The 26,906-nt window shown below is 51.7% G+C and overlaps 4 protein-coding genes across 4 annotated transcripts in view; all 4 read right to left on the reverse strand.

The window, feature by feature from the left end:
- Nucleotides 1–6,816, reverse strand: part of JKAMP (JNK1/MAPK8 associated membrane protein) — a 134,224-nt gene extending 127,408 nt beyond the window's left edge. Inside the window, exon 1 of the mRNA XM_066998496.1 lies at nucleotides 6,812–6,816. The gene's annotated coding sequence lies outside the window, so the exon portion shown is untranslated. The remainder of the gene's footprint in view (nucleotides 1–6,811) is intronic.
- A 6,469-nt stretch (nucleotides 6,817–13,285) lies between these two features.
- LOC125183044 (inositol 1,4,5-trisphosphate receptor-interacting protein-like 1) lies at nucleotides 13,286–15,191 on the reverse strand. Its single transcript, XM_048066161.2, has one exon. It carries the CDS (start codon nucleotides 15,166–15,168, stop codon nucleotides 13,792–13,794), a length of 1,377 nt encoding a protein of 458 aa, XP_047922118.2. The 5' UTR covers nucleotides 15,169–15,191; the 3' UTR covers nucleotides 13,286–13,791.
- A 2,300-nt stretch (nucleotides 15,192–17,491) lies between these two features.
- Nucleotides 17,492–21,702, reverse strand: LOC106037264 (inositol 1,4,5-trisphosphate receptor-interacting protein-like 1). Its single transcript, XM_066998320.1, has 3 exons — nucleotides 19,281–21,702; nucleotides 18,996–19,006; nucleotides 17,492–18,951 (listed from the first exon to the last, which is right to left on the reverse strand). Exons 1-3 carry the CDS (start codon nucleotides 20,824–20,826, stop codon nucleotides 18,808–18,810), a joined length of 1,701 nt encoding a protein of 566 aa, XP_066854421.1. The 5' UTR covers nucleotides 20,827–21,702; the 3' UTR covers nucleotides 17,492–18,807.
- Nucleotides 21,703–24,385: 2,683 nt separating this feature from the next.
- LOC125183021 (inositol 1,4,5-trisphosphate receptor-interacting protein-like 1) lies at nucleotides 24,386–26,906 on the reverse strand. Its single transcript, XM_048065997.2, has one exon. It carries the CDS (start codon nucleotides 26,395–26,397, stop codon nucleotides 24,892–24,894), a length of 1,506 nt encoding a protein of 501 aa, XP_047921954.2. The 5' UTR covers nucleotides 26,398–26,906; the 3' UTR covers nucleotides 24,386–24,891.

The raw sequence follows: 26,906 nt of genomic DNA on the forward strand, positions 1-26,906 counted from the left end.
CAGCAGCTTCCATTAATTGTTACAAAGAACATGCATGATTCCAGGAAGCATGGTGTTTGGGAATAGCAAGTTTTCCACCATTCCCTACCAGTGTTTTGTGTACATGTTGTTTTAATCTGCTTGGCAAACACAGGCTGCGATTGATGTGGCTAGGAGAGCTCTATGTGACTTTATCCATTCAATCGCTCACCCTGTTTTTAGATCTGCGTTTTCTGTGATCTGACTTGAGCTGGCCAAACATCTCTTGCAGCTTTTAACTCTTAACTCAGAGCAGGCGATGCATGTGGATAGGTACTACAGGGATCACAGCATTTTCTGGAGAAAGGCCTGGCTCTGGCAAAAATAAACCCACTCACCACTCCCTAGCATGAGACTTTCCCACTATCTCTGACACCCACCAAAGCCTATTCTCCCATCCAGAGAGCAAGGGTAGAAATCAAGATGAGGAGAGCGCATGGAAAAGGAGTTTCCTTAATTCTAGCATCAGTGAAGTTCCTACTAAGGGCTTTATGAAATGACTCTACAAAACCTGCTCCCTATCATGTGTCTAGCTCTCACACAGAGTTTGCCAAACTCACTGGGAAAGCTTCAGTGTCATCAGCCATTGGTTTCAATAGTATCCTGCACAAATATGAGGACACATTCACCTTTGGGGTGATGCTTTGGCCAGAACTTAATCCTGGGGGGATGGCTAGTGCCCACAGGCTGCAGATACTGTGGACAGCTCAGTCTATCACAGTGAGGAGCGTTTCCATATCCTGCTTTGCACAGAGAGAGCTTTGGGCCACAGTGGCTACATTCAGGCCAGGATTCATCTCTGTCACTTTGCCAAACTCTGGAGGCATTGATCTGGTTCAAGTTTGTCCTCGGGACCTGCCATTCATGCCTCCAGGGGCACTGACTGAGGGATGACCCAAAGTCCTTGGTAGCACATATGCATGCTCTACTCCTTCCCTGTGCTGGGGCAGTCAGGTCTTTCTTGTCACAAGCATGTTTCACTCTGCCCTGCCCTTTGCAAGGGATTAATGGATTAACCCCTAATCTTTGCAGTGACCTAACTCGTAGCCTGATTGATGGCTCTACTCGTTTTCTTGCATTTTGCATCAGCAACACAAGAGAAGGGGTAACCATACAAAAGAAACAGCTGCTGGAGAGAAGGAAAGAAACTCAAGACAGTTGTTTATGGGTAATTACTGTCCTTTGTCCCACAGTAGGTGTGATTTGGGGTAGCACATATTCAAACATTTGGAAACGTCTGTTTCCCCTCCTCTCCACTACCATGGGCTCGTGTTTTTTAACAAGCCTAGGGACCAAGTACAGGCCATGGAAGACTGATGCTTTGAAAGGGGCATGAGCATCTTTAGCCATTCACTTGTTAGACTGCTTCAGGACCACAGTGGAATACACAAATCTCTGGCTCCAGCTAGAGGCTAGTTCACTGCAAGGCTTCTAACCTGAAAGCAGCATATGGCACGGTATTGAAGTGCATGACAATACATATACTGAAGGGAACGACAAGAGCAGAGACCACAGAGATTTTCACATGCTGTCTGTCCCAGAGAGCGGGATTTTCCTCCTTGTCTATCAAGCAACGAGATGGGCTGCTGTTCCCTTCCCTCCATCAATGTCATCAAGTCAATGAGCCTTGTAATGTATTAACCCTACTTGACGTTGTGAAACAAGATCTGTGTTTGACTGAACTATTGCCCTGGTGGTTAAGCGCAAATTCTGGCTGCTCAGTTAAAGGTAAAGCCCTACAAATACAGGGCCAGTCTTCCCCAGCTGGGCAGGAAAGGAATCAGGTGAGACATGATTCCTGGGCTACACTTCTGGTATTGCTCAGGCATCTCTGCGTGGGGTGAGCTGGGTGCCCTAGCAGAGACCAGCATCGTTATGGAGGGCTGATGGCCAGCCATGTCAGCCCTGTTTCTGCCCTCTGGTGGGCAAGGCAGTGTTACGAGACGAGAGATCCAGATGGCAGACCCAGAGGAAGAACGAGTTGTCCACGCCAATGCTGAGAGATGAGTCAGCTCCTTGAGCGCAATGAAAATTATTTGAAATTTTTGGAGGGCTGGGACCCCGGGAGTGTACCTCACCCCAGTCAGTGTGATGCAAGCACCCTGTGACAAGTACAGGTGGCTAAGGCCAGCAAAGTAGGAAAGACGTGAAAATGTCCCATACCTACCAGGGGAAATTGTTGTTTTCCTTTATATCCATCAACATCCCTCTCCCAAAATACCAAGAAAAATTTATACCAACTGTGAAAGCCAGCAGGAGATGACTGGGATTGTCGCTCTTACAACTGGATCATAGGCAGGGTTTGCAGCAGAGTTTGTGGGATCTGACGCCATGTGGCTGGATTTTCCTGAGACACCCTCTGTGGGTTATATGTCTGGCCACTTGGCAGCAGAGTGGTCTCTTCCTTCCACACCTGAACCCACATGAAGTACAGAATCACAGAATCGTCTAGGTTGGAAGAGACCTCCAAGATCATCTAGTCCAACCTTCGTCCTAACACTAAGTCCTACACTAAACCATATCACTAAGGGCTACATCTAAACGTCTTTTAAAGACCTCCAGGGATGGCGACTCAACCACCTCCCTGGGCAGTCCATTCCAATGCCTAACAACCCTTTCAGTAAAGAAGTTCTTCCTAACATCCAACCTAAACCTCCCCTGGCGCAACTTTAGCCCATTCCCCCTCGTCCTGTCACCAGGCACGTGGGAGAATAGACCAACCCCCACCTCTCTACAGCCTCCTTTAAGGTACCTATAGAGAGCGATGAGGTCTCCCCTGAGCCTCCTCTTCTCCAGGCTAAACAACCCCAGCTCCTTCAGCCGCTCCTCGTAAGACTTGTTCTCCAGACCTCTCACCAGCTTCGTTGCCCTTCTCTGGACTCTCTCAAGCACCTCCATGTCCTTCTTGTAGCGAGGGGCCCAAAACTGAACACAGTACTCGAGGTGCGGCCTCACCAGAGCCGAGTACAGGGGGACAGTCACCTCCCTAGACCTGCTGGCCACACTGCTTCTTATGCAAGCCAGGATGCTGTTGGCCTTCTTGGCCACCTGAGCACACTGCTGGCTCATATTCAGCTGCCTATCAACCAGTACTCCCAGGTCCTTCTCGGCCAGGCAGCTTTCCAACCACTCATCTCCCAGCCTGTAGCGCTGCTTGGGGTTGTTACGCCCCAGATGCAGGACCCGGCACTTGGCCTTGTTGAACTTCATGCAGTTGACCTCAGCCCATCGCTCCAGCCTATCCAGATCCTCCTGCAGAGCCTTCCTTCCCTCGAGCAGATCGACACACGCACCTAACTTGGGGTCATCTGCAAACTTACTGAGGGTGCATTCGATCCCCTCATCCAGGTCATCGATAAAGATATTAAAGAAGACCGGCCCCAGCACTGAGCCCTGGGGGACTCCACTAGTAACCGGCCTCCAACTGGATTTGGCTCCATTCACCACAACTCTTTGGGCCCGGCCATCCAGCCAATTTTTAACCCAACAAAGCGTATGCCAGTCCAAGCCACGAGCAGCCAGTTTCTTGAGGAGAATGTTATGGGAAACAGTGTCAAAAGCCTTACTGAAGTCAAGGTAGATCACATCCACAGCCTTCCCCTCATCCACCAAGCGCGTCACTTGGTCATAGAAGGAGATCAGGTTCGTCAAGCAGGACCTACCTTTCATAAACCCATGCTGACTGGGCCTGATCGCCTGGTTGCCCTGCAAGTGCCGCGTGATGACCCTCAAGATAATCTGCTCCATGAGCTTCCCTGGTACTGAGGTCAAGCTAACAGGCCTATAGTTCTCCGGGTCTACCCTCCGACCCTTCTTGTAGATGGGCGTCATGTTTGCTAGCCGCCAGTCGACTGGGACCTCCCCTGATAGCCAGGACTGCCGATAAATAATGGAAAGCGGCTTGGCCAGCTCCTCCGCCAGTTCACTCAGTACCCTCGGGTGGATCCCATCTGGCCCCATCGACTTGCGTACATCCAAGTGTTGTAGCAGGTCGCCAACCATTTCCTCATGGATAGCGAGGGCCACATCCTGCTCCCCATCCCCTTCCACCAGCTCAGGGTACCAGGTATCCAGAGAACAACCGGTCTTGCCGCTAAAGACTGAGGCAAAGAAGGCATTGAGCACCTCAGCCTTTTCCTCATCTTTTGTAACTAAGTTTCCCCCTGCATCCAGTAAAGGATGGAGATTCTCCTTAGTCCTCCTTTTTGCCTTGACGTATTTGTAAAAACGTTTTTTGTTATCTTTAATGGCAGTAGCCAGATTGAGCTCCAGATGAGCTTTGGCCTTTCTAATTTTGTCCCTGCACAGCCTCGCAACATCCTTATAGTCCTCCTGAGTAGCCCACCCTCTTTTCCAAAGATTATAAACCCTCCTTTTTCTCCTAAGCTCGAGCCACAACTCTCTGCTCAGCCAGGCCAGTCTAGTTCCGCGTCGGCTCGTCTTTGGGCACGTGGGGACAGACCACTCCTGAGCCATTAACATTTCCTTATTGAGGAGTGCCCAGCCTTCCTGGGCTCCTTTGCCCTTCAGAACCTCCTCCCAAGGGACTCTGCCAACCAATGTCCTGAACAGCTCAAAGTTAGCCCTCCGGAAGTCCAAGACAGCGGTTTTACTGGTCCCCTTCCTGACTTTGCCAAGAATAGAGAACTGAACCATTTCGTGGTCACTCTGCCCAAGACAGCTCTCGACCACCACATCTCCCACCAGTCCGTCACTGTTTGTGAACAGAAGGTCTAGCGTGGCACCTCCCCTGGTAGGCTCTCTAACCAGCTGCGTCAGGAAGCTATCTTCCACGCTCTCCAGAAACGTCCTAGACTGCTTTCTCTGGGCTGTGTTGTGCTTCCAGGATATGTCTGGGAAGTTGAAGTCCCCCATGAGAACAAGCGCTGACGATTTTGCGGCTTCTGCCAGCTGCCTGTAGAACTCCTCATCAGTCTCCTCATCCTGGTTAGGCGGTCTATAACAGACCCCCACCAGGATGCTTGCCTTGTTGGCCTTCCCTCTGATCCTAACCCATAGGGACTCAACCTTATCATTCCCAGCCTCAAGTTCCTCAACATCTAAACACTCTCTAATATAGACAGCCACACCACCACCCCTTCTGTGCTGCCTGTCCCTTCTGAAGAGCCTATAGCCAGACATTGCAGCACTCCAGTCATGAGAGTGGTCCCACCACGTTTCCGTGATGGCAACCAAGTCATAGCCTTCCCGCTGCACGATGGCTTCCAGCTCCTCTTGTTTGTTACCCATGCTGCGTGCATTAGTGTAGATGCACTTCAGTCGGGCCATTGCCTTCTTCCCCGGCTTTGCCATTGTTCCCCCTGGCACAGCTCCAACAAGCCTTCTTTCAGCCCTATCCCCCTTCTTTCCTAGTTTAAAGCCCTCTCAACGAGCCCTGCTAGCTCCTGGGCTAGGATCCGCTTTCCCCTTAGAGATAGGGACCCATCTGCGGCCATCAGGCCGGGTGCCGAGTAAAGCGCCCCATGGTCAAAAAACCCAAAATTTCTGTGTTGGCACCAGCCTCTGAGCCACGTGTTAATCAGGTGGGCTTTCCGTGTCCTCTCAGTACCCCTCCCTGCTACTGCAGGGATAGATGAAAACACCACCTGTACTCCCGCTCCATCCACTAACCGTCCCAGTCCCCTAAAGTCCCGTTTGATAGCCTTCAGGCTTCCCTCTTCAAGATCATCACTGCCAGCCTGGACTATCAAAAGAGGATAGTAGTCAGAGGGGCGAACCAGGTTGGGAAGCTTCTTGGCAACATCCCTGACCCTGGCCCCAGGGAGGCAGCAGACTTCCCTACGGGTAGGGTCAGGTCAACAAACAGGGCCCTCTGTTCCCCTGAGAAGGGAGTCGCCTACTACGATCACCCTTCTGTCTTTCTTGGTGGAGGCAGTCTTGAGGCGTGGAGTTGGCTTCCTCGCCCTAGGCATCCTCCTGGGTAGGCTTTCTACCTCGTCCTCACCCACTGGTCTCTCAAGCTCCAGGGCCTCAAATCTGTTGTGTAAGGGCACCTGGGAAGGTGGGGCCGGTAGGGGGGGGGCGTTGCCTGAAAGGTTGAGCAGGGACCTGTCTCCATCCCTCCTCAACTTCTAGGTCGCCTCCCTCTGCCCAACAGCGACAGGGCAGGGGGTCCATACCCATTTGGGGTGTCTCACCCCGGTACCTCTCCTTCACGCCCTGCAGGGAGTCACTCCACCAGTCTATCTCCCGCTCACACTCCCTGATAGCCCTCAACCTCTCCACCTCCTCTTTGAGTTCTGCCACCAGGCGGCCCAGGTCATCCACCTGCTCGCACCTCACACACACAGTCCCTCTGCCTCCCTCAGATGGCAGCAACAGGCTCAGACACTCCCTGCACCCAGAGACCTGAACTGCCGCATTGTTGAGCAGGCGGTCAGTCTGGGTGGCCACAGACTGTCTAGAGAGAGCGCTCTGCCTGGTGAAGACCATCGCAGCCTAGCTAGCGGTCGACAGCCGTTAAAGATGTTGTTCTTATGGGCGGGGGGGGGGGAAACTCCGCCCTCCCTGCCCTCCCTGCTCGCCCTGCCTGCGCGCACTGCCGCGCCCACCCTTCTGACGCGCCGCGCCCTGTTTGCCCGCCCTTTTCGCCGCGCTCCCAAGGGGCCGCTTTTGAACGGCCGGGGAGGGGGCGCTGCTGGCTCCGCCTACGTCTCGTCAGCCTCCCTCGCGGGGGTTGCCGAGTCCTGGCGGCTCCCTCGACCGGCCTCGATGTCGGAAAAAAAGCCCTGCCTGTCCCGATCCCCCGCTCCGCTGCAGAACGCGTCTGCCCCGGAGCCGATCGCCTCGGCAGTGAGGTGATACACCTCATTCTAAACACAACCCAAACAAAAGATACAGCTGAAAATCCTAAGAATTTGTGAAGGTTGAATATAATATCGTGAGATGACCAAATGCTCCTTGAAAACTACAGTCCTATCAGAGAGAAAAAAAAAAAAGAAAAAGAAAAAAAAAAGCCAGTAAAGTCAGCCTTGACTTACCAAATGCACAGGAAGACGTCTGAGTCACCTTGCTGCACCCAAACTTCTCCTCAGGCAAAGTCTCTTTTCCTAAGAGGAAGTGGTTGAGGTATTTATCCTCCATACAACAGCACAGGTACTGCAGGATATCATCCAGTCTCCTGTACTAGCTAGACAGTGGTAGGAGGTACATGACAGGAGTCTTGAAGGCATATGTAGAAATACCTGTGACCACCACGATATGGGTGACAAGTTGCAGACATCTGATGGAGAAGCTGTCATGTCAGGGATGCCTGACCACATGCCTGAAGAACTTCATCTCTGCCACACTGCAGCTCTGTGGCCAGCTCGTGCTGGGGGTAAAGCTGGCCTCTGCCTTCTGGCTGCTCAGGAAGATGTTTGAGTCACCTTGCTACAGCCCAAACCACCTAAATGAGGATGGTTCTATTGAAGGCATCCATTAGCTGGAGCTCATCCTCAGAGTAGTGCAGGAAGCACAGCACCTCTCCCACAAGCTGCTCCGCAGTTCCACAAGAAGATCCTTGTGGGCATCTTCCCTGCAGTGTCCAGCTCCAGGTGGAAGGACTGGCCAGCAGGAGGCTTCAAGGACACAAGCAGGTGGTGGGCAGCATCATCCTCGAGGGGTCTCCAGCCTTGAAAACCACTGCCCACCCTGATAGCTGGCTGCAGCAGCAGAAAGAAAGTAATCAACAAGAGCAATCAGAAGACACACAGGAGTTCTCCCACCAGGTCCTCTATGATGCATGTCCAAGTCACGGCCCTGGTGGACACTGACGAGAAATGGCCAGGTTGCCTGGAACCCCTTGGAGTGTAAGCCTACTGCTGTACTGAACGTGCTTTGAAGCGGATTACTGGCAAAGTCTAAATTCATGGTGCTAATTGTTGGGGTGCAGAGGGCTGTGCAGATTGCATTATTGTCTTCATGAATCTGGCCAGTGCCAGTTCTTGTCTCTCATCCAGACCTCCAGCTCTTTCAGTTGCTTGGTTAACACAGATTGATCTTGAAAAATCCCTGGCAAGAGCTGAGGCACCGCCGTTCAGGGCCAGGCAGTGACACTGGGGGATGCCAGTGGTGGAGAGGGGCTGGGGGAGCAGCCCTGACAGGGGGAGTAGCAGTCCCAACAGAGGGACGGGGGGAGCAACAGCCCCAACAGCCCTGAGTGGTGCAGGAAAGTTCCTGACAGGCCCCAACGGCCCTAAAGGGAGCAGGAACGTTCCTGACAGGTCCCAACGGCCCTAAAGGGAGCAGGAACGTTCCTGACAGGCCCCAATGGCCCTAAAGGGAGCAGGAACGTTCCTGACAGGCCCCAACGGCCCTAAAGGGAGCAGGAATGTTCCTGACAGGCCCCAACGGCCCTAAAGGGAGCAGGAACGTTCCTGACAGGCCCCAATGGCCCTAAAGGGAGCAGGAACGTTCCTGACAGGCCCCAACGGCTCTGAATGGAGCAGGAACATTCCTGACAGGCCCTAGTGGCTCAAAGAGGACACTCACAGACAAAGTGTTTGTTCAAGCAAGACATTTATTGGAATCTTTGCAGAGGCCAAAGCTCCCAATGAAATGGACAGTCCAAGAACCAAGCCCAGTTGGTATCAGGAGTCTCTGCGTCAAGCGTCCATGAAGCAGCCTCTGGAGCCGCATGAGGTCCGGCTCCCCACAGAGTGCTAGCAGTTCATCATCTGCCGTCAGCAGAGCGCTCTCGCTGTGCACGACGGTCTCTTTCATGTCCGTAGATCAGCAGTCTTTTGAGCCGATCTCGCACCACCTCGAACTTCTGCAGTGCCTCAGCTTTGGCATATGGATTCCGCTTCAGGTGCTGGAAGAGGTTGACTGGGCCAGAAAATTGGAAGGCTGGTGGCAGGACAATCACATCTCGTTGCCAAAGAAGTGGTTGAGGCATTTCTCTTCCATACAGCAGCGCAGGTACCGAATGATATCATCCAGCCGAAGCAGAAAATCCATCTCGTGCCACACTTCCAAGGGGATGGTGGCAGCAAGTGTCCCTGGCAGCAGGGACTGTGGCCAGCGCCAGTGGCAACAGCTGCGAGCCCTGCCCTGAGCAGCTGGGCCCTCGCTGCAGGCTTTGCAAGCCCTCGGGGGGCCAGCTTTTGTGCCCCAGCCCTGGCCTGCCCAGCCTTCCCCCTGCTGCTACACTCACTGCACCGATGGCGCAGGCCAGACTGCTGCAGCGGCTCTGAGGGGAGCAGGGACATTCCTGACAGGCACCAAGGGCCCTGAGGTGGACAGGATTGTTCCTAACAGGCCCCAGTGGCCCTGAGGGGGGCCGGGACAGTCCTGACAGACCCCAGAGGCCACAGCAGCCCTGAGGAAAGCAGCAGTGTACCTGATAGGAGATACGGCTGCTTTTCTGGGGGTTGCGAGGGCCCAGGTAATGCTCCAGCACATGGCAAAATGTAGTGTGATTATAGCCATTTTGCAGCAAAACAAGCATTTGTGAAAGAAAGGATGGGTACGGAAGGCAAAATGCTGGTATAGAAGATGCAGGGAGAGCACCTGATTTCAGTTTTCACTTACGATTTCCAGTATCCTAGAGTACGTGATGGGGACACTGTTTCATTTGCATGTCATGGAAGAACTGCCTGTGTTCTGCAGACCCAGAACAGCTGACCCAAACTGGCCAAAGGGGTATTTCATACCATCTGATATCATGCTGAACAATTTATATGGGGGGGCTGGCTGGGGTGGTGGGACTGGCTGCTCGGGGATAGGCTGGGCATTGGTCAGCAGGTGGTGAGCAATTGCTTTGTGCATCACTTGTTTCGTACACATTATTAGTAGTAGTACTGTTATCATTACTATTATTATTTGCATTTATTTTCCGTCCTAATAAACTGTCTCTATCTCAACCCACAGGCTTCATTTTCCTGACTCTCTCCCCCATCCCAGAGAGGGAGGGTGAGCGAACGGCTCTGTGGTGCTTGGTTGCTGTCCGGGTTAAACCACAACAGTCCTTTTGGCGCCCAACGTGGGGCCCGAAGGGTTGAGATAAAGACAGATCTGACCAGAGTGTGTTAAACGAAAATTCTTATAAGCGTTACATCAGTTTAATAGTTGCTAACCGTAATGCTGAGTTTTGAGATCTCAAGTCTGCTGTGCCTGTTTTCTGAACTGAGTTATATAGCACATTCCTTAGTGTTACCTGTTGTGTTGCTTACCATTTCGGGGGGTTGGTATAGGGTTATTATTATGCTGTACTGTGTAACACTGGCTTATGATATGATAAAATTACTGGCCGTGAGACTAATCTGGTATTTGTACTCAGCATTGCCGTCAACTCCATACTTTGGGAACCCTACCTCAGAAACTATTAATAATTACACTTTTCACACTTTTCCTTCAGGAAGACTATCTATGGAGGGGTTAGGGGAAGATGTTTTTTCCCATTTGTTCACTCTCCCTTTCTCCTCTACCCCTTTCTTCTCCTCCAGGTGAGTTATGGTAGCCTTCCAAAAGTTCGAACATCCTTGGGATGTTCAGACCAGCATGTTCTTATTGTTATGTCTCCTCAATGCGCTTCAGGTTTTCTTTAAGGTTAAACAAATACTTAAGAGTGTCATCCAGAGATCTGTTCTGAGGCAGGATAGTCATGAGTGGTAGGGAGAGTGGGAAAATATGGGCAGGCATCTAGAGCAGTGGGCACCTCCAGTGCGTTGGAAATTCACCTCTGAACAATTGCAAAATCCTAAAAAACTTGTAGAGTGCTTGAAAAAGGTGTGTTGTCACCCTGGCAATACCAGAGATACACAAATCACTGCAACGTACTGGGGCTTGGCCTATACTAACTGAGCTGCATTCAATGTCAATATAACCCCAGTGGCAGACCCTGCGGCCACTTCAACCCCTGAGACAGGCCCAGAGGCCACTCCAAGCCTTACAACGGGTCCCAACACTGGGCCAAGGAAACAAACTGTACCAGTGTCAGTTGTACCCATAACCAAGAGGAAAAAATGGTTTAGAGAGTCAGATCATTTAGAACGCAGAGAAACTCCTAATAAGACTAGGTATGGAGAAGACAAGGCCGGGTTATCAGAGGAACAGGAGGACAAAGATGAAGATGTCGAAAAAACATCAATAACTACCTGAAACCTATACCAGCGTGAGCTATGAGATGTGTGAAAAGATTTCAGTCATTTTCCACGTGAGTAGCTTGTCACCTGGCTGCTCTGGTGCTGGAACACTGGAGCCAATAGTCTGGAATTAGAGGGAAGGGAAGCCAGGCAGATGGAATCCCTTGCTAGGGATGCAGGCATTGACAAAGCAATTGGAAAGGGAGCACCAGGCTTCAGCCTTTGGAGGTGTCTCCTGTCAGTCGTGAAGGAAAGGGATCCCTTCAAGGAAGAACTTGTATGTCTACCAGGCAAGTGGACCACTATAGAGAAGGGAATCCAGTTCCTGAGGGAATTGGCTGTACGGGAGGTGATTTATAGGGACCTAGACAATGAACAGATATCCAAAGATCCAGATGAAGTCAAGTGTAGACAACCCATGTGGCAGAAGTTTGTACAGAGTGCACCATCATCATATGCCAGCTCATTGGCAGTAATGACCTGAAAAGACCACGAGGAACCCACGGTGGATGAATTGGCTAAATAACTCCGGCAGTACGAAGAGTCTCTCCTTTTCCGTAAAGGCCTGCATATCGACTGTGGAAAAACTTTCTCAGGAGTTCCACAGACTAAAAGAGAATACTTTGGAGAAACATTCTGAAGAGGTCCACCAACTCAGAGAGAATTTATCTTCCTCCCCACCTGTACAAAACAGTGCCTCAGCTATCAGGGGTAAACATCCTTCTGTGCAAGGAAGAAGATACAGTGGGTACACACCTCGTGCCGGCCTGTGGTTTTACCTACGTGACCATGGAGACAACATGAGAAAATGGGATGGAAAATCTACCTTGACCCTAGAGGCATGGGTACATGAGTTGCAAGGTAAAACAATTGGAAAAAAGAGGTTCTCTGAGAAACTTGCTGCTCCAATTTCCAGTGGGCAGTCCTCCAGACACAGAAATGAAGATTCTGACCAGGATTAGAGAGGCCTTGCCTCAAACCAGGGGGAGGAGAGGCACAATTGGGTTTATCGGACTGTGTGGATTCGATGGCCTGGCACATCAGACGCACAGAAGTATAAGGCTTTAGTAGACACCAGTGCACAGTGTACTGTAATGCCATCAAGCTATATAGGGGCAGAACCCATCTGTATTTATGGGGTGACAGGGGGATCCCAGCAGTTAACAGTATTGGAGGCTGAAGTGAGTCTAACTGGGAGAGAATGGCAAAAGCACCGTATTGTGACTGGCCTGGATGCTCCATGCATCCTTGGCATAGACTATCTCAGGAGAGGATATTTCAAGGACCCAAAATGGTACTGGTGGGCTTTCGGCATAGCTGCCTTAGAGAAAGAGGACATTAAACAGTTTTCTACATTACCCAGTCTCTCGGAGGACCCTTCTGTTGGGTTGCTGAGCGTCAAAGAACAGCAGGTGCCAATCGCTACCACAGCTGTGCACTGGCAGCAATATCACACCAACCGAGACTCCCCGATTCCCATCCATAAGCTAATTCATCAACTGGAGAGCCAAGGGATGATCAGCAAGATTCACTCACCCTTTAATAGTCCCATATGGCCAGTGCGAAAGTCTAATGGTGAGTGGAGACTGACAGTGGACTATCGTGGCCTGAATGAAGTCACGCCACCGCTGGGTGCTACAGTGCCAGACATTCTAGAACTCCAATACAAACTGGAATCAAAGGCAGCCAAGTGGTATGCCACAATTGATATAGCTAATGCATTTTTCTCCATCCCTTTAGCAGCAGAGTGCAGGCCACAGTTTGCTTTTACTTGGAGGGGGGTCCAATACACCTGGAAGCGACTGCCCCAGGGGTGGAGACACAGCCCTACCATACGTAGAGTACATGATAGGGACACCATTTGATTTGCACGTCATGGAAGAACTGCCTGTGTTCTGCAGTGTATGACTGCAAAGGGGAAGGACCCTGGGCTTTTAGAGCACTGGGACATTTACAGCTCTCTTGATATGACAGTTACAGAAGAACTTGCAAATGTTTGCCCATATAGTGCAGGGTGTGGAAAAGGCTCAGAACCAGCAGAGAGAGGAAGATTGCCACAGCCATAGCATGGGAGAGATGGGAGAGAAGAAGATTATTAGATCAGTTCCTCAGCAAAATGCTCCCCGATGCTGTAGCAGCCCAGCTGTCAGCACCTCATGCCCGCCTTTCCTGACCAAGTGTGGTACAGACACTCACGGACAAAACATTTGTTCAAGCAAGCAATATATTAGCATTTTTGTAGAGGCCAAGCTCCCGGAGTGAGTGGACACGGGGCAAGAGCCAGATGGTCACCGTCCAGCTGGTAAAGAAGTCTCTGCTTCAAGCCTCCCTGCAGCGGCCTCTTCAGCTGCATGGGGTGTGCCTCCCCCAAGGGTGGTTTGGCTGTGGAGAGAACACGGACGAGCAATTCCCACTGCCAGCTGAGCAGCATCTTCTCCATGTCCAGCACGCTCAGCTCTGCAGCACGTGGCAAATAGTTATCTTTGTAGCCACCGTAGTCATCACTGGTTACTATGCTTGGTAGACTGTCCATACAAGGACCTTGCCGCACTTGGCAGTGGGTTGCAGCACAGAGTTTTCCCATCCTTTTCTGTGTCCTGCGTTCTCCCGTCTTCTTTCTGTGGTGGAAGGTCATTGCCTGCTGTCAGCAGAGCGCCCCGCAGAGCTCTGTGCATGAAGGCCTCTTTCAGTTCCCAAAGGTCAGCATTCTTGTGAGCCGATCTTGCAGCTCACGGAATTCATGCATCGCCTGGGAGTAGGTATTCCCGTCCTTTGCCATGTGCTGGAAGAGGTTGGGTGGTCTGGACGTTTGGAAATCTGGGGGCAAGATGATCTCTTCAGGCATTGCCTCGTTTCCAAAGAAGAAGTGGTCCAGGCGTTTCTTCCTCAGGCACGAGCGCAGGTACTGCATGATGTCATCCATCCGCTGCAAAAAATCCCTCCTGCGCCAGCTTTCCAAAGGGATGGTGGTCAGCAGGTGCATAACAACTGTCTTCAACATATACGTGGTAAAATCATTGCCCACCAGGATACGGGCACAGAGCTGCATGCATCTGAGGTGGAAACTGTCCTGCTGGGCATTTGCGGCTATGTGCCGGAAGAACTTCATCTCTGCCACAGCGCAGCTCTGTGGCCATATTGTGTCTGGGGTAAAGATAGCCTCAGTGTTCTCGCTGCTCAGAAAAATGTCTGAATCGCCTTGTTGTACCCCAAACATTATCTCAGCGAACAGGGTTGATTCGGTGTCATCAATCAAATGAAGCCTGCAAGAGTGGCTGGATGTCAGCACATTTACCTGCCATGCACCTGATTCAGGCAGAGTTTTCCAGGTTGATTTCACCAGTTGCTGGAACCAGTAGGAGGTTTTACGCACATCCAGGTAGGAGCCAGTGCACAGAGTTTGTAGGAGGCTGGGCTCCGGATTTCTTCTCAGCTCCTCCTCAGGTTGGTGAAGGAAGCACACCATGTTCCCAAAGTCCTGCTCCCACACGCACGTGCACTCCAGCTCCACGCGAATGCGAGAATTCCTTGATGGCAGCTCCCATATGGAGTTCTGCTCCAGGTGGAAGGAGTGCCCACGAGGAGCCGTCATGGGTGCAAGGAAGCGGTAGACAGTATCATCCTCACGGGGACTCCAGCCTTCAAAGGCACTGCCCACTCCAATGGGTGAATGCAGCACTGGAAAGAAAGTGTCTGTCAAGATCCACTCAAATACAAAGAAAAAGCCGTGCACCAGATCCTCCACAAGCTGGCATTTGGTGGTCAGGTCTAGCTGGCGCCATTGGATGCTCTGTGCAATAAACCTGCCTGCATCCAATGCATCATTGATCACTGGTGCTTGTCCTCCCCTGTCCTCATCGTTGCTGGAGCTCTCCTCATCGCTGCTGTCGTCAAGCTCCTCGAGCTTTTTATGAAGCAGAAAAAATAGCCAAAAGGAGAGGAGAGTAACACCAACACAGGCCCAGAACTGCCAGTGCTGCAACGCAGATAAGAGCAGGGCTCCAACATGCACCCAGCTCTGCTCCTTCTCCCCCTCCTCCATTTCCAACAGGAGCTGCATCATGCGTTCTTGCAGCTCCTCCGCATACTGCCGCATGCGCTCATTTGTAGCGTCATCCAATTCATTGCCGACCTCCTCTGGGCTCTGGGTTAAGCCCAAGAACGTCAGGAAAAAGAAAGTTGCCGAAACCATGGTATGAAAGAGGTGAGAGAGAAGCAGGTCAGTGGGGCTGGGTGGGAGATGGATGGTGGCTGAGGGAGATACGGCAGAAGCCACAGGCCCCTGGGGTCAGGTAGGAGAGGGGGTGAGGGAGCTGGGAGGCAGCAGGGACTGTGGCCAGTACTTGCGGTGACAGCCACGAGCCCTGCCCCAAGTGGCTGGGCCCTGGCTGCAGGCTTAGCAAGCCCTCGGGGGGCCAGCTTTTGTGCCCCAGCCCTGGCCCATCCCAGCCTTCCCCCTGCTGCTGCACTCACCTCACGGATGGCTCAGGCCAGGCTGTTGCATGGCCTTGAGGGGAGCAGGGACATTCCTGACAGGCACCAAGGGCCCTGAGGTGGACAGGGATGTTCCTGACAAGCACCAACGGCCATGATGTGAGTAGGGATATTCCTGACAGCCATCAATGACCCTGAGGGGGGGGCTGGGACATTCCTGACAGGCCCCAGAGGCTGCCACAGCTCTGAGGGGAGCAGCAGCGTACTTGATAGGAGACACGGCTGCTTTGCTGGGGGTTGCAAGGGCCCAGGTAATGCTCCAGCACATGGCAAAATGTGGTGTAATTATAGCCATTTTGCAGCAAAACAAGCATTTGTGAAAAAAATTATGGGCTATGGATGGCAAAATGCTGGTATAGAAGAATGTAGGGAAAGCATCTGATTTCAGATTTCACTTATGATTCCCAATATCCTAGAGTACATGATGTGGACACCGTTTGATTTGCACATCATGGAAGAACTGCCTGTGTACTACAGTGTATGACTGCAAAGGGGAAGGATCCTGGGCTTTTAGAGCACTGGAACATTTACAGCTCTCCTGTTATGATAGTTACACAAGACCTCTCAAGCGTTTGCCCATATCGTGTAGGGTGCGGATAAGGCTCAGAACCAGCAGAGACAGGAAGATTGCCACAGCCATTGATTTGCGGAAATCAGACTCTATAACCTCGGAGTAGTTATAAAGCAGGTATGTTTATTTGGCACTGTGCACACATGCCAGGCGCAAGGGGGATAACTCCACCTAGCTTGCGCACCAAGGGTTACTGGCAGTGTGCTTATATTAGTGGGATAAATACATATTCATTTCATTTCCCATGCGTCTCTTGCATATTCATCAGGTCTCTGAAGAACCATTAATGTAGGTTCCCGCCCCTATTTGCATGCATACTGGAGTCCTTGGGTGGTCGTCCGGCATACTCTGGTGGTCTCTTGATGAAGGCCAGAAGTCTTCCTCGCTGCTAAACTTCTGACCTTTCCTGTCTTTGACAGACTTCAGCAGTCAAGACAGTTCTTGCTGGTTCCATTACCTATGCATACAGTCTTTTATTCCCTTATCTTTGGGTCGTTAATTGTGCTAGCTAAGACTTAAGGAATCAACATCCTTTATCTTGTTCCCTGTCTCAAGTCCCCCCTTTTCTTTATCCTAAGGCAAATTCTTTTGCTTACAGCACTCCTTGACACTCCTTGATTCAAAGTTTTCATAAAATTCTTACCAGTTTCTACATGGTGCTTGATTCGGTTACACTTTCAGGTTTCATAATCATCTAGTCCTTTTATACAGCACCAAAATGCACACTGTACTAATACACTTAAGAATACTAGTAAAGAATTAAGAATTAATTTTCAGTTAAGAATACTAGTTAAAGTGAGATCAATATTCCTATAAACAATTACTTAAGTCAAGAAGTTGGGTAACCAAGAGATCATTTTGTTCCATAATTCTTGAAAACCCCACAGGTGTCATCTTGAACTACCTTTTGTAAGATCTTGGTCTTTTCCAAACTTCTTTTTCTTTTTTTTTTTTTTTTTAGATCAGTCTCAATTCATCCTGCCTCATTTACATACATACAGCAACTAATATTTATTAAAGTGCATATTCCCCCTTGGGAGACTAATAAAAGGTCTAGTGCCTAAAACGTTCTTATTGATTTGTTCTAGTTGCTTGCCCAAAACTAGAATATGTTGTTGCAAATACTGGTTTCCTACTTGGGTTAGATCTTCTCTTTTGTATGGCATTTGGTAAGACCTGCCATACAATGTCTCGAAGGGTCTTAGTTTTACCAGCGCATATTGGTTTCTTGACAGATTTTAGCAATCTGTTGTTTTATCAAATGATTCATTTTTTTCCACTTGGCCTCTTGCCTGTGGCCTATACGGAGTGTGTTGTTGCCAATCAATCCCCAGCACTTTGCTGACTTGTTGGGTCAGTTCTGCAGTGAAGTGTGGTCCCCTGTCAGATGACATTACTGAGGGTACACCAAATCTTGGTATAATTTCATCCAACAATACTTTGGACACTTCTCTGGCTTTGTTAGTTCTACACGGGAATGCTCCTGGCCATCTGGAAAAGGTGTCTGTTAGTACCAATAGGCATTTAAACGCCCCTTTTCTTGGGAGTTCTAAAAAATCAATTTGCCACTGTTTCCCAGGAATATTTCCCTTCCCTATTGTTCCCATTTGGGGTTTGATTCCTGTCTGTGGGTTATTTTTAAGACGTATGACATATTGTTTCGATACTTGTCTGACAATGGTATACAAATGAGGTCCAATCCATTTTCTACTTAAAAACTGTTATAATATTTCAGCTCCCCAGCATACTTTATTATGTTCTCCAATTACCATCTAATATAATGTGGTATAACAATTCTCCCATCATTTATTTGTGTTAAACCTGCAGGTAACATTTTCCATTTACATCTTCAATTAATTGCTTATCGATCTTAGAGTATTCTACTTCATTTTCTAAGGCTTTTGTTAATGCATCAGAAAATGCCTTAGTTAATGCCTTTGTTACCGGGAAAGAAGGAGATTATTGGATCACCTTCTCAGCAAAATGTTCCCTGATGCTGTGGCAGCCAAGCTGTCAGCATCTCATGCCTGCCTTTCCTGACCGAGAGTGGTACAGACACTCACAAACAAAGCATTTCTTCAAGTAAGCAATTTTTTTTGGCATTTTTGCAGAGGTCAAAGCTCCCGGAATGAATGGACACTCCCCGAGAGCCCAGGTGGTCACTGTCCAGCTGGAAAGAGGAATCTCTACTTCAAGCCTCCCTGCAGCGGCCTCTTCAGCTGCATGGGGTGTGCCTCCCCCAAGGGTGGTTTGGCTGTGGAGAGAACACGGACGAGCAATTCCCACTGCCAGCTGAGCAGCATCTTCTCCATGTCCAGCGTGCTCAGCTCAGGGGCATGTGGCAAGCAGGATGTCTGTCAGTCATCTTCGTAGCCACCACAATCATCACTGGCTTTGGGGCTGGAAATCCCTCCTGTGCATGCTTGCCAAGGGGATGGTGGTCAGGAGGTGCGTGCTAGCTGTCTTCAAGGCATGGGTGGCAAAGCTGGTGCCTAACAGGATGCAGACACAGAGCTGCAGATGTCCAAAGGTGGAAGGTGTTGTGCCAGGCATGCGTACCTGTGTCCTCAAGAACTGCATCTCTGGCACAGCGCAGCTCTGTGGCCACCTCGTGCTGCTGCTAACAATGCGCTCTGCCTACTCGAAGCTCACGAAGGGGTCCGAGTTGCCTTCCTGTACCCCAAGCATCATCTCGATGGAGAGGGTTTCCTTGAAGATACTGGTCAGCCTGAGCTTGCAGAAGCGGGTAGAGGGCAGCAATATTAGCTGGAGTTCGGGTGACTGAGGCGTAGCCACCCAGGTTTGTCACCAGTTCCTGGAACCACTTGACTGTTTTCTGCACATGAGAAACAACGTGTTTTTGCAATAGGTGTTTTTGCAGTGGAAAATTCCACTAACCTTGCGTATTCAAAAATGATTGTGCAGGCATATGACAGTAGCATAGCAGTGGGGAGCATGTTAAGTAGACAAGGGGAAGCTCCCACTGTCCCAAATAAGGAGGAACCAAGCCCAGTTGGTATCAGGAGTCTCTGCATCAAGCGTCCATGAAGCAGCCTCTGGAGCTGCATGAGGTCCGGCTCCCCACAGAGTGCTAGCAGTTCATCATCTGCCGTCAGCAGAGCGCTCTCGCTGTGCACGACGGTCTCTTTCATGTCCGTAGATCAGCAGTCTTTTGAGCCGATCTCGCACCACCTCGAACTTCTGCAGTGCCTCAGCTTTGGCATATGGATTCCGCTTCAGGTGCTGGAAGAGGTTGACCAGGCCGGACAGTTGGAAGGCTGGTGGCAGGACAATCACATCGGGCACCATCTCGTTGCCAAAGAAGAAGTGGTTGAGGCACTTCTCTTCCACACAGCAGCGCAGGTACCGAATGATATCATCCAGCCGAAGCAGAAAATCCATCTCATGCCACACTTCCAAGGGGATAGTGGTCAGGAGGTGCATGACAATAGTCTTGATGATGTAGGTGTGAAAGCTTGTGCCCACCACCATACGGGCGCAAATCTGCAGGCACTTGAGGTGTATGCGGTTGAACAAGGCTTCTCTGGCCACGTGCTGGAAGAACTTCCTCTCTGCAACAGCACAGCTCTGTGGCCATGTTGTGCTGGGGACAGAGGTGCCCCTTCTCATCTGGCTGCTCAGGAAGATGTCTGAATCATCTTGCTGCACCCCAAATATTATCTCAATGGTGAGTTTTCTCCTGGCAGCATTTCTCAGCTGGAGCTTGCACGTGCGGGTGGAGGGCAGCACATTTACCTTGTAAACCTCCGACTGAGGGATAAGCACCCAGGCTGTTTTCACGAAGTTCTGGAACCACCTTGCAGTCTTCTCCGCATCTAGGTAGGAATCGGTGCAGAGGGTGTCTAGGAGGCTCGGGTCCTGTTTTTTCAGCTCATCCTCAGAATGGTGGAGGAAGCACAGCATGTCCCCAAAGTCCTGCTGCCTTGCGCACGTGCACTCCAGCTCCACACGGATAGAGGAGTTCCTCGCCAGCATATCCTCTTCATTGCCCAGCTCCAGGTGGAAGGAGTGCCCACGCGGGGCCGTCATGGGCACAAGTAGGCGGTAGACAGCATCATTCCCATGGGGATTCCAACCTTCAAAGGCACTGCCCACTCCGATGGCTCGTTGCAGCTTCGGAAAGAAAGTATTTAGAATGACTGAGTCAAAGACATGCAGGAGGTCTCCCACAACCTCCTCCACCAGTGGGCATCTGATGGTCGGATCCGGGAGTGGCCAGTAGATGCGCTGAGCTACAAATTCACGCAGATCTCTTGCATCATTGGGGAGTGGTGGTACTCTTTCTTCCTCTTCCTCCTCTTCTTCGCTGCTGGAGCTCTCCTCACTGCTGCTTTCATCTTCCGGGATATCTCTAAGGAGCAGCCACAAGTTCCAAAAGAACAGGAGAGCAACACCAACACAGGCCCAGAACCGCCAGTGCTGCCATGCAGATAAGAGCAGGGCTCCAACATGTGCCCAGCTCTGCTCCTTCTCCCCCTCCTCCATTTCCAACAGGAGCTGCATCATGCGTTCTTGCAGCTCCTCCGCACGCTGCCGCATGTACTCATTTGTAGCGTCATCTAATTTGTACCCAACCTTCGCCAGGCTATGGATTAAGCCCAGGAACGTCAGGACGAAGAAAGTTGCCAAAACCATGGTCTGAAAGAGGTCAGAGGGAAGCAGGTCAGTGGGGCTGGGTGGGAGCTGGCTGGCGGCTGAGGGAGCTATGGCAGGAGCCACAGGCCCCTGGGGTCAGGTAGGAGAGGGGGTGAGGGAGCTGGGAGGCGGCTGAGGGAGCTACGGCAGGAGCCGCAGGCCCCTGGGGTCAGGTAGGAGAGGGGGTGAGGGAGCTGGGAGGCAGCAGGGACTGTGGCCAGTACTTGCGGTGACAGCCACGAGCCCTGCCCCGAGCGGGTGGGCCCTGGCTGCAGGCTTAGCAAGCCCTCAGGGGGCAGGCGATTGCGCCCCAGCCCTGGCCCATCCCAGTCTTCCCCCTGGTACTGCACTCACCGATGGCTCAGGCCAAAATGCAGCAGTGCTGCCTGCGGCTGCCTTAAAAGCCGCCCCCCATTGTGACACGTCTTCTTCCCCCATTGTGACACGTCCTCTGATGTCACCTGCGCCCCCGCCCCGCCCTCGGTCCCCACCGCGGCATAGCGACTCCCAGCTGCCCTGGGCAGCCCAGGCCCTAGCGTCACACGAATGCAGAGGCACGTGGCCAGACGGTGCTCCCCAGAATCCCTTTGCATGTCCCACAAATGGCGCCCAAACAGGGACAAAACCAAAAAAGGAATGAATAGGGACAGGCTAGCAGAACAGGCACCAGGACAGGAACCGGGACATTGATCGCCTCATGAAGATAGGTTCGGCCAAACTCAGCAAACCGCTCAAAGAAGCTCGTATTGAAAGTCGCTGGAAATAAGCGCACCAGAGCTGGAAAGAAGTTCATACTGAAAGTCGCTGGAAATAGGCGCACTGGAGCTGAAAAGAAGCTGAAGCTGAGAGAAGCGGACCCGCGCACACAACTGCCCCTCACTGGCCGAAGGTAAGCAGTTTCGCGCTATGGGGAATCGTATGACCTTAGAAACAAAAAATGTCCTGGTAACCTTACAGCTTATTCCCTTTATTACGAATCAGACAGTTTATGATCCTGAAACATGGGACCAAACTGAGGTCAAGCTGTGGGACTCTGCTACTAAAAACAACAAGGTTGAGGCGGGATTGCTCGGCACCTGGCGAGCAATATCTGAGGTCTTAAAGAGCCATGTGGGACCACAATCAGGGACATGTGGCCAGATAGCGAGGGAGCTGCGGGCTCATTTACTGATCCGCCTGCTATGCCATCGGCCCCTCCGCTGCTACAGCCAACGCAGGCCTTTGCTGTTACGCCCCGTGGTGACCTGAATGTTCCTTTTGATTCAGGCTCTATAGGCCCCGAAAAGGAGCTGGATCTGTTTCCCTTCGATCGGGGAGGAATAGGATACATAGGGCCCGAAGGCTGAGTTGCTTAACAACTTAAAGCGAGATATATTGTTCCCATGACTAGCCCTGGAACTCTCCGGTGTTTGTAATCAAGAAAAGGAATGGAAAATGGAGACTGTTATATGGTCTGAGAAAAATTAATGAAGTCATGGAAGATATGGGAGCACTTCAACCGGGATTGCCATCTCCAGCTGTGCTCCCCCAGTCACGGACATTAACAGTAATAGACTTAAAGGATTGTTTGTTAAACACTTGCCAGAATTTGGAAAACTTTGCTATGTTTATGTTTCAATTGATACCTTTTCTGATTGTATTTTTACATCTGTTCGTGCAGGAGAAAAGGCAAAGGATGTGTGTAAACATCTTCTGTCAGCTTATGTGAAATTAGGAGTTCCAAAAAGGATTAACACAGATAGTGGGCCAGGATATGGGGCCCATGCACCCCACTTTTTTTTTTTTCAGCAGTGGGGTATTCAACATCTGACGGGTATACCTCATTCTCCCCACGGGTCAAGCAATTATTAAACAGGCCCATGGTACCCTAAAGCTATGCTTCTAAAACAAAAAAGGGGGGGTAGGGGTGTGACCCCCAGGGAAGGACAGCTAAAGTATGCTATGTTCTTAAATTTTTAAATCGATGGACAGAAGAAAGTCCTTGCGTCTGTCCATGCAGGAGAGAAGACAACAGACAGATCTGGGAGACAGATCTGGGAGAAACTCAGTTAAAGAAAGGACACAAGTCATGGTAAAAAATTAAAGCACCAATCATTGGGAAGGGCCCTACACTCTAATAACCTGGGGCCGAGGTTGTGCTTGTGTTTTAACATGAGCCGGTCCTAGATGGGTGTCAGCAGGATAGGTCCATCCGGCCTCCTCCGCGGTTTGTACTCCAGCTCAAACAAAAAACAACGTATGGGAGGGTCCTGCTGGCATATGCAGGACCCACAAACAAGGACTCCAGGAGCTGGAGGGACAGCCAGAGCCCCGCCCGGCTGGGCAGCACTCAGTGCCTGCCTCTCCTAGGGGTGTGGTTACAAAGTTTGCTAAAGACAGAATTAGTATGCCTGGTAGTTTTTCTCTGTGTTTTAGTTTGTGTTAATCGCGCTTTTTTATGTTAATAAAGAAGAGGGAGATGTGGGAGTGTGGCCATGGGGGTCGACAAGCCCCATGGTTGGTGATAACATCAGACTCTTAACGATGAGGCCATCAGGAATGTAGAGTTTAGAGGGAACAAAGAAGGGGGATTCAGGAGACGCCTTGCCTTCTCGGGTTGCTTGTTCTCCAGCCATTAAGGCATGGAAGTTGCTGGGTGTTGACCAATGAATGGTTAGTGGAAAAGAACTGCTGTGGGGCGAATGGTATGAGAAGGGAGCCTGTCCTCAACATGGGGATGCGACAAGGATAATTAAGTTATGTCCTCAATATGAGGGATGAAGTTAGGCCCTCAGTAAGAGAGAGCTGATGTTATGTCATCAATAAAGTAGTGGCAGTTCCTGATCCTAAAAGCACCCTGGTGTCCGTGTGGTCATTATGCCACATCGGCTCCCTTGGTGCTGGCCTCGGAGCCTGTGGACGTGGGAGTGCTCTCGGTGCCTCCGTGCCACTGGCGGCTGGGTCCTGGTGGCTATGCTGGTGGTGGAATGGGGCCTCTCCCTGGCCAGATCTGTGTGCCTGCTGCGCCGGCACAAGAGCGCAGTGCTTCGAGGGAGACAGTTCTGAATGGCAATGAGGGTGTGCGGGAGGGGAGGTGCCCAGCGCTGCCGGACGCTCACTCCTCCTCTTCCTGCCTTAGCCCCACCTCCAGCTCTTGGAGACGCTGCTCTGCGTTGGCTTGTGCCTGAGGCTCGTAGTGGTGCAGCAGCCAGTGCAGGCAGAGCCCCAGTGTTCCCTGATGGCACTCACCCCTGTGCAGGGGGCTCCCCACCTGGAGAGCGTGACCTCTGCCTCCCCGCGGTCATCCTGGGCAATGCCGTTGGACTCCCAGGGCATGGTTTGCCTCAGGTTGCACAAGTCCCCCCTTTAGACTCCACACAGCACACCAGCAACAGACGGCACTGTGGAGGGTGCTGAGCTATTCTCATTGCCCTGCTGGAGGAACAAGGACAGGCAGCAGAGCTTAAGCTCCGGAAGGAGCGCAGTTGGAGCCCACGGAATCAGCTCCACAGCAAAATGCTCCCCGATGCTGTAGCAGCCCAGCTGTCAGCACCTCATGCCCGCCTTTCCTGACCAAGTGTGGTACAGACACTCACGGACAAAACATTTGTTCAAGCAAGCAATATATTAGCATTTTTGTAGAGGCCAAGCTCCCGGAGTGAGTGGACACGGGGCAAGAGCCAGATGGTCACCGTCCAGCTGGTAAAGAAGTCTCTGCTTCAAGCCTCCCTGCAGCGGCCTCTTCAGCTGCATGGGGTGTGCCTCCCCCAAGGGTGGTTTGGCTGTGGAGAGAACACGGACGAGCAATTCCCACTGCCAGCTGAGCAGCATCTTCTCCATGTCCAGCACGCTCAGCTCTGCAGCACGTGGCAAATAGTTATCTTTGTAGCCACCGTAGTCATCACTGGTTACTACGCTTGGTAGACTGTCCATACAAGGACCTTGCCGCACTTGGCAGTGGGTTGCAGCACAGAGTTTTCCCATCCTTTTCTGTGTCCTGCGTTCTCCCGTCTTCTTTCTGTGGTGGAAGGTCATTGCCTGCTGTCAGCAGAGTGCCCCGCAGAGCTCTGTGCATGAAGGCCTCTTTCAGTTCCCAAAGGTCAGCAGTCTTGTGAGCCGATCTCGCAGCTCCTGGAATTCACGCAGCGCCCGGGCATGGACAGTTGGCTCCTGTGCCATGTGCTGGAAGAGGTTGGGTGGTCTGGACGTTTGGAAATGTGGGGGCAAGATGATCTCCTCAGGCACTTCCTCATTTCCAAAGAAGAAGTGGTCCAGGCGTTTCTCCACTATGCAGCAGTGCAGGTACTGCATGATGTCATCCATCCGCTGCAAAAAATCCCTCCTGCGCCAGCTTTCCAAAGGGATGGTGGTCAGCAGGTGCATGACAACTGTCTTCAAGACATAGGTGGTAAAATCATTGCCCACCAGTATCCGGGCACAGAGCTGCATGCATCTGAGGTGGAAACTGTCCTGCTGGGCATGCGCTTTTATGTACTGGAAGAACTTAATCTCTGCCACAGCGCAGCTCTGTGGCCATGTCGTATCGGGGGTGAAGATAGCCTCTGTCTTCTCGCTGCTCAGAAAAATGGCTGAATCGTCTTGTTGCACCCCAAACATGATCTCAATGAAAAGGGTTCTATCAAAGACATCAATCGTACGAAGCCTGCAGGAGCGTCTGGATGGCAGCACACCAATGTGACTTCTGGCCGACTCGGGCAAAAATTTATAAGCTCTTTTCATCAATTGCTGGAACCAGTAGGAGGTTTTATGCACATCCAGGTAGGAGCCAGTGCACAGTGTCTGTAGGAGGTTGGGCTCTGGATTTCTTCTCAGCTCCTCCTCAGGTTGGTGAAGGAAGCACACCATGTTCTCAAAGTCCTGCTCCCTCACGCACGTGCACTCCAGCTCCACGCGAATACAGGAGTTCCTTGATGGCAGCTCCTCTTCATTGCCCAGCTCCAGGTGGAAGGAGTGCCCACGAGGAGCCGTCATGGGCACAAGCAGGCGATAGACGACAGTGTCGTTCTCATGGGGACTCCAGCCTTCAAAGGCACTACCCACTCCTATGGGTGGATGCAGCACCGGATAGAAAGTGTTCGTCAGGGACTGCCGGGTGAAACGGAGGAGGTCTCCCACCATTGACTGTACCACTCGACAGTTGACTTGGATGTTCTGCACTGGCCACTGGATTCTCTCTGCAAAAATCCTGCCTTCGTCCCTTCCTTCAACAGGATTTCTCTCATTATTCTGCTGCTCATCGCTGCTGGAGCTCTCCTCCTCACTGCTGCTTTCATCTTCCGGGATATCTCTAAGGAGCAGCCGCAAGTTCCAAAAGAACAGGAGAGCAACACCACCATAGGCCCAGAACAGCCAGTGCTGCAATACAGATAAGAGCAGGGCTCCAACATGCGCCCAGCTCTGCTCCTTCTCCCCCTCCTCCATTTCGAACAGGAGCTGCATCATGCGTTCTTGCAGCTCCTCCGCACGCTGCCGCATGTACTCATTTGTAGCTTCATCTAATTTGTACCCAACCTTCGCCAGGCTATGGATTAAGCCCAGGAACGTCAGGACAAAGAAAGTTGCCAAAACCATGGTCTGAAAGAGGTGAGAGAGAAGCAGGTCAGTGGGGCTGGGTGGGAGCTGGCTGGCGGCTGAGGGAGCTACGGCAGAAGCCACAGGCCCCTGGGGTCAGGTAGGAGAGGGGGTGAGGGAGCTGGGAGGCGGCTGAGGGAGCTACGGCAGGAGCCGCAGGCCCCTGGGGTCAGGTAGGAGAGGGGGTGAGGGAGCTGGGAGGCAGCAGGGACTCACTCACGGTGACAGCCGCGAGCCCTGCCCCCAGCGGGTGGGCCCTGGCTGCAGGCTTAGCAAGCCCTCAGGGGGCAGGCGGTTGCGCCCCAGCCCTGGCCCATCCCAGTCTTCCCCCTGGTACTGCACTCACCGATGGCTCAGGCCAAAATGCAGCAGTGCTGCCTGCGGCTGCCTTAAAAGCCGCCCCCCATTGTGACACGTCTTCTTCCCCCATTGTGACACGTCCTCTGATGTCACCTGCGCCCCCGCCCCGTCACAGGACCCCCGCCCCGCCCTCGGTCCCCACCGCGGCA

This window comes from Anser cygnoides, chromosome 5 (assembly GCF_040182565.1).
Source record: "Anser cygnoides isolate HZ-2024a breed goose chromosome 5, Taihu_goose_T2T_genome, whole genome shotgun sequence".
NCBI classification, from domain to species: domain Eukaryota; kingdom Metazoa; phylum Chordata; class Aves; order Anseriformes; family Anatidae; genus Anser; species Anser cygnoides.